The sequence below is a fragment of the Neolamprologus brichardi genome, chromosome 19, assembly GCF_056152115.1.
Source record: "Neolamprologus brichardi isolate AB-2024 chromosome 19, ASM5615211v1, whole genome shotgun sequence".
In the NCBI taxonomy this organism is placed as follows: domain Eukaryota; kingdom Metazoa; phylum Chordata; class Actinopteri; order Cichliformes; family Cichlidae; genus Neolamprologus; species Neolamprologus brichardi.
This window is the reverse complement of record NC_142122.1, coordinates 2,118,327-2,125,488: the sequence shown is the minus strand read 5'-3', so window position 1 is coordinate 2,125,488 and position 7,162 is coordinate 2,118,327. Positions and strand designations below refer to the sequence as shown.

General features: G+C 42.1%; 1 protein-coding gene across 2 annotated transcripts; it reads left to right on the top strand.

Annotated features, from left to right (window-relative positions):
• The first annotated feature begins 972 nt into the window (after window positions 1–972).
• cdc50aa (cell division cycle 50 P4-ATPase accessory subunit Aa) lies at window positions 973–6,965 on the top strand. Of its 2 annotated transcripts, none has more exons than XM_087833034.1 (7): window positions 973–1,445; window positions 2,122–2,241; window positions 3,563–3,670; window positions 3,761–3,848; window positions 3,987–4,130; window positions 4,217–4,500; window positions 5,403–5,675. In XM_087833034.1, exons 1-6 carry the CDS (start codon window positions 1,203–1,205, stop codon window positions 4,477–4,479), a joined length of 966 nt encoding a protein of 321 aa, XP_087689160.1. In that variant the 5' UTR covers window positions 973–1,202; the 3' UTR covers window positions 4,480–4,500; window positions 5,403–5,675. The 2 variants fall into 2 exon arrangements, with proteins under 2 accessions (XP_087689160.1, XP_087689159.1); XM_087833033.1 differs by lacking the exon at window positions 5,403–5,675 and adding an exon at window positions 5,968–6,965 and having other exon boundaries at window positions 974–1,445; window positions 4,217–4,426.
• Window positions 6,966–7,162: the final 197 nt, after the last annotated feature.

The window sequence follows — 7,162 nt, the reverse complement described above, 5'->3', positions numbered from 1 at the left end:
TTTTTGGAATAACAAATATTCTGGTTGATTCCTGTAATATAAACAAAAATCTTTAAAAAGCAATGTGCACGAGGCCAGACGAAGAAAACAATGAGACAGTGACGGTGCAAGGAGCAGAGGTCGTGGGGCCAAGCATCCAAAGAGAGGTGAAGGAGAAACCTGGAACAACATTTATTATGATGATGTGGGAACAACATCCGGAAAGCAGTGCCAGGGGTGATTTGTGACAAAAGGATAGCAGCAAGAGTGAAAGGGAAAGTTCACAAGATGGCAGTGAGACCTGCTGTGATGCATGGTTTGGAGATGGTGACACTGAAGAGTTTGAAGGTTTTCATTGGGAGTGACCAGGAAGTGAGGTTAGAGAGGCGAGGCTGAGATAGCTTGGACAGAGGAGACACTGGAAAAAGGATGGTAAATATGGAGCTATCAGGTATGAAGAAAGGAAGAAGACAACAAAGAAGCTTCAAGGATGTAGTGAAGGAGGACATGCAGAGGTTTGGTGTGACAGAGGAGGATTCTAGGGACAGAGTGAAAGGGTGGCAGAGGAATCACTGTGACAACCCCCAAAGAGAAGGAAGAAAGGCAGGTGGAGGAATGAGCTGGAATATCCTCAGGGTTCAGCACTAAAGATGGGGAAGGATCGAGAGGAACTGATGAAAGAACATATTGTAAAACTACTGTGTGTGATACATGAATGGCATATTGCTTTAACTTCAAAACTTTAAATTCTTTTTGCCCTGTTTTTTTTACATTAACTGGGCCAATCGTATAAAAAGGACACATATACAAATCTTTTAAAAACATGTGTAAATGTTCTGCGAATGAGAAAAAAGGTTAAAAACAGTCAAACATGTAGAGCTTTCATGTTAAAACCCGAGCACAGCCGCCTACAGGTACTATCAGCTGTCAGTGACAAAGGGGCGTTACCCTAGTGTTTGCGATGATGTCACTACTACGCTGCTTCTTGCTATTGGTTCGAAAGCTTCCGGCTTCTTCTTCTGGAGAGAGAACTGTAGATGAAGGCAAACAAGAAGTCCGCGCTACAATGAGCAGATATTTTCATTAGACTGGGGGTAAAGTTCACTTCGCTCACAGTTTTACTCTTTCCCTAAACGCTCTGTGTCTTACTTGCCGTGTGGGATTAACGGAGCAGCTCGGCTGTCTGTCAGAGAGGATTATTTAACTCGAAGCTGACCGCAGCCATGATGGCGTCGAGCTACAACGCTAAGGAAGAGGACGGACACCACTCCGGCGCTTCGAGCGGCACTGGCGTTTCGAAAAATAAGAAACCGGACAACACGGCGTTCAAACAGCAGAGACTTCCAGCCTGGCAGCCCATCCTCACAGCAGGCAGTGTGCTGCCGGCTTTTTTCGTCATTGGGCTCATCTTTATCCCCATCGGCATCGGCCTGTTTGTCACATCCAACAACATCAAAGAGTTCCAGGTACAGTCGCGCTCCTGTCCGCCTTTAACCGACTCTGGCTTCTTCTCGGTTCTTCTACACAGCCCGGTGTAGCTACACCGTTTATACACACAGTAAACCTGCTGAAGGAGGCTCACTAAACAGGAATAAGCGGTTCTTCGATAAGTGACGTAGCTTCTTTACGTCACGCCAATGTTAACAATGTTAAGTGTAAAGATGAACAACATAGTGTTGAAGTTCAGTTTGAAGCGCATTCATTCGACGTTACCTTTAAATGTGGTTGCTACACACTTGTATCAAAGTCGATATTAGATGGTAAAAACATCAGAGACACGGGGAGTTCCGGCACCACATATTTAATATTAACGAGGCTAGAAAGTGATCAGAATCACGGCTTATATCAGTGTGGATGATCATAGATCACCACAAACCACAGCCTCTAAAGTGTCTGTCACATGGCTTCAAAACAGTCTAAACAAAGCTGGACTAGAAGGTAAGAAACACAGGATGTGTCCGGGGTTCCTGCCCCACAGTGGGTCTTTGATGGCTGCTGTGATCATAAGTGATTGCTGCCTGTGCATTAAACAAAGTGTTCCTGTATTTGATTCAAGTCTGTACCTTCTTCTAGTCATGTTGCTGCACTGAATAGACAGCACTGAGTGCATTTCCACATCAGTTTACTTCCTCTTTGCTTCAGATCGACTACACTGGTGTGAGCAGTGACAGCCCGTGCTACAACTGCGCAAAGAACTTCACCTGGAACACCACAGAGCCCTGCGTCTGCACCGTCAACTTCACTTTGCTCCAGCCGTTTGAGGTGAGCTCAGATCCCCCACCAGCTTCCAGGCATTTGAATTCAATGAATAATGCATGCATTTACCTGCAGGACGGAGAGTGCTGCTCGTGCAGTCCTAACAATAATTGTCCATTAAGATCTATTTTGAGTACAAACAAAGAGCACTCAAGGTTTGTTTAGAGGCTGCTTTACTATTGATTGTTGTAGGTTTAAAATATGCTCTGCAGCTTTCAGAAGGCTTTATTGATTATTTATAAAAAGCTCTCAGTTGCTCGTCTGCACTCGTCTCATTTAACAGCTTGCATTTGGCTTGTAAAATAGCATTTTTTTAAATTAAAATGCTTGCGTGCTTCTTTTCTAAGAAGCAGAAGAAGTATTTGTATTAAGTGCACTGCATCCTGAACTGAGTGAATCACCTGAAGGTGAAGTATTTTTGTCAACAAAGTTATTCACGTTCAACAGAAAATGGAGTCATGTGATCTTTCAGTTTAACAAACCTGATGAAGTGAGTTGTGTAGAAACGAACAGCAGCACTGAGCAACAAAATAAATGAGCTGGACTTTATTTCCAGCGTTCCCTTCATACTGAAAACAAACGTTTATGAATGTGCAAGATTAATGGTTTTCTGCAGTGCTGCTCTCTTGTCGTTTTGCAGCAGCACTATTGTGTTGTACCATGTTATTTTTATATTCCTTGTAGATTTCCAGCACCTGTTATTGTCTCTGGTTGGAGTAGGTATACAGGTATAAAATACCTGTATAAAACATTTTATACAGGTATAAAATGAAGTTATTTAAAATTTACTTTAGGGCTTTTTAGTCCTCATTTAACAGACAGCAGAGAAAATAGGGAGAAATGGTTCAAATAAACCTGCGCAGACTCAAACCCAGGCCCCTGCAGTAAGGACTCCAGCCTGTGGTATATGGGTTGCTAACTCAACCAGGTGAGCTGTGGTGGTGCGCACAAAAAGCAGTTTGTAAAACTGGCGTGATTGCTTGAAACAAAGATGCTGTAACGCTGTGGGAGAAACATCACTACCTGATCAAGCACCACAGCCTTTTATGAAGGCACAGACTGGCCAGAAGACGCATGTCCCACATTAAACAAAGCCCCTCTATGTTGTTAACCCTTTTACAAATGTATTATTTATTTTTAACTATGCATGGATATCATTGGATTTAGTTTTATCTCCCAGTCTCAGTAACCAGTGAATTTCCATCACTGTTTTCCGAAGGGGAATCTTTTAATTTTGATGATTTCTGATGTTGATCATAGAGATTGTGTGTAAGACCCTGTTACTGATTCCTAATTCATCAGCGATGTCGTCTTCTCTCTCGTACAGAGCAATGTCTTCATGTACTACGGCTTGTCCAACTTCTACCAGAACCACAGACGCTATGTGAAGTCCAGAGATGACAGACAGCTGAACGGTGACCTGTCTGCTCTGACGGTACGCTGCTGGACTTTTTGTGCCTATAGATAAGTCAGAGAATCCAGTGAATGTTTCTTCCATCAGGTGAACATTGTGTCCTTTTTCCAGGATCCCAGCAAGGAGTGTGAGCCGTACCGTAAGAGCGGAGATGTGTCCATTGCTCCGTGTGGGGCCATAGCTAACAGCCTTTTCAACGGTGAGTGTGTTGAACAACTTCACTTTCCCTCTCTCAGCTGTTTAGCTTAACCGGAGTCTTATCTACAGTTTAAAACTGCTGTGTTAAAGCTTTGTAGAGCCTGATATCTGTGCTGAATATACTGATTGTGTGTTTCAGACACTCTGGTGCTGTACTACGTCGATTCCAACAACAGTAAAATTGAAGTTCCTCTGGTAAAAAAAGGCATCGCGTGGTGGACGGACAAGCATGTGAAATTCAGGAATCCTGCCGGAAACAGCAACCTGACTTTAGCTTTCCAAGGTGACATCTGCACACAGTTCACAGGACTGTAGGCTCGCAGGCTCGAGCTGCAATGACCAGCTGGGTTTTGTCTTCATCTCTCTCAGACACGGCGAAGCCGGTGAACTGGGCGAAGCCGGTGTACGAGCTGGACCCGTCGGATCCCGATAACAACGGCTTTATCAACGAGGACTTCATCGTGTGGATGCGCACGGCTGCGTTGCCCACCTTTCGGAAGCTCTATCGCATCATCCAGAAGAAGTCTGGCACCACCCCAACTCTGCCCAACGGGAATTATATGTTGAACATCACCTACAGTATCCTTTACATTCCAGTAATCTCATTACTAGAGTTAGACATGCTGCTTTGAACAGGCTAGCGTGAGTTTTGTGTCTTATAAAGCTTAACCCTTTAAAACCGGTCAGAGAGGGCACGCTCTGTTTTGCGTAACTATTTTTAAATCCCGGTAGCTCTGCATATGAAACCGGAGGAGTTGTACTTACATCTTATGCCATCAGCTTGTCCTCGGTCACAGTTTCCTTCCACATATAGTTTTGCAAAAACTGCATAAAAAGTACTTGCAGCAACAAAAACATAATATTCCAGAAACACGCTTTGCCGATCGGATCAGCTGTTCATAACACTTCCTACGTCCATCAGAGCGAACTATCGCATGTCCGCCATGACCTGCCCGAAACCGGAAGTGACGTAATTTTCGCGGAAATGTAGTTTTTTTACCATCAAGGCCTCATGAGCCTATACTGGTGTTTTTAAAAGTTATGTTTGACTTTATGACTTTCTGTGTCGTTTCTGGGATGCTTAGGACTCACATTGCACTGCTGGAAATAGTTTTATTTTGATGCATATGCTGCTTTTTTGCAAAGTTGCATCATAATATTTATTTTCGTTTTTCCTGCAGTGTATAAAAATTGGTGTATTTCAAAAATAAAACTATGAAGACACTCAAAATAAATTTCCTGTGGTGGGAAACTATTTTGTGCAACTTTTTTGTATTTACAGTTTTGAGGGATAAGCCTCTTAAATTTCTCTAACTAGAAATATATGTTAAAAAAACAAAAACGATTTTCAATTTTTTTGTAGTTTATTGCACTTTTTTGCAATTTATGTAATTACTATGCACTTAATGCAGACATATTATTAAAATTTAGGCTATAATGGTTGTATTGATGTATAGCAACTTGAAATGCTCCCAAAAATGGCTCCACAACATGTAAAAATGTAATATAAGCTCTGGTAGACTTGGTTCTATGGTAGGTCTTAAAGGGTTAACAGGTTAAAATAATTGTATCAAAACAGTAATCTTAATCATCCTCATGTCAGTCCTCAGTCTGTGCTCTGTGTTCCAGATCAGACGGTCTTTACTTTGATTAGCACACGGAGAAGCTTTTGATTCAATAGGTGTGCAGATATAAATATTTTAAACACATCTACATATACTCAAGTATCCACTCTGGGACACAAATAGATTATTTTATATTCCTTTATGGCCACAGTGTATCCATCTTCTGTTGGCCCTTACAGCAGGATAACGCGCATGTCACAAAGTTAGTTCCTTGAATGTGATAAAGAGTTCAGTGCACTCAAATGCCCTGCAAAGTCAATGGATTTCAAGCAATAGAGACGCTCTTGGGATGTGGTGAAACAGGAGTTTGTCCTTATCTCTTATACATTGTTGAAACTGTGCCATGAAGACAACAGCAAGGCGTACCTAATAAAGTGTCTATTGAGTGTAAAGATATTTAAAAAGATCATTTTTCTGGTTTCTCGAATCTCAGTAGATTAAGGGTGTATCGGTGTGCGCGCGCTCTGTCATTTCTCTTTAACCGCATGTAATCAGATTACCCCGTACTCAGTTTTGATGGTCGCAAGCGGATGATCCTGAGCACCATCTCCTGGATGGGAGGAAAGAACCCCTTCCTGGGCATCGCCTACATCACCGTGGGCTCCATCTGCTTCTTCCTGGGTGTGGTTCTGCTCATCATCCACCACAAATACGACAACCGCAACACCAGTGCGGATATCCCGAGCTAAACGGCACGTCCCACGCTCGGGCCTCTGCATGCACGAGTGCGAACGCTGCACCAGGCTGTCGTGCGGTAGCGTCTCCAGTTTGTCATCAAAGCTGTGTTTAAGCGTAGCGAGGCGTCTCTGTGTGTCTCTGTGTATATAGCTTCAGGCCGATTTGCTGAGAATGTCTGTTTTCGTCTTCAGGTTTGCAGTCTTTTATTTATCTGAACATTACCAAAGCACCTGTTTCGTTTTAGCAGTGCTTTGCGAATGGCTTAATTATTGAAGGATGTATGTAATTTTAATGCAAGTTTTTGTCCATATTATGTAAAGTTATATGTCCTGCTGATGAATGTACCGTAACACTTCATTGACATACCTCTGTGGGTTCTGACATTACCTTGAATACTGAAGGTGATTATGACTGCTTGGATAAATACTGATATTCAAGAGTCATAAAGCATTAATAAGAAGTAATAACAGAAATTTTTCTGCCCTCCACTGTGACCGAGGAGCCTGTCTTTTATTTATCACTCATAAAACTTCCTTTATACAGTATTCCTAATTCAAAGGTGGTGTCTCTGGGTGGGTGGAGCACGAGAATTCTTAATTTATTGTTTGTTATTGGTTCGGCCAGAGTGTGAAGTCATCTGTGATTGGTTAATGTTGACCAAACGATATGCACTTTAAAAGTGTCCCGTTTGTTCGGTTCCCCTTGTTTCGCCCTTCTGGACTGTTCTTGGTTTTTTATGCTGTTAAAACTTTCAATTTGAGCTCCTTGGCTTTTTATAAGGTTTGTAGGGTCCAATTAAAGAACTTGGTCAATGTTTCGCTGTCATTTGTGATTATAATGGTACAACTCCCACTGCTTCCATTATCCATGCTACTGTGTTTTGTAGGGATGTTGATTATTGGCATTTATTAACTTAATGAAATAAGGGGAAACAAACCCCTCAAGAATTTAAACACATAAAAAGTAGCACTTAATGATGTCACACTATTAGTAAAGTATTAGTAAGTGCTTA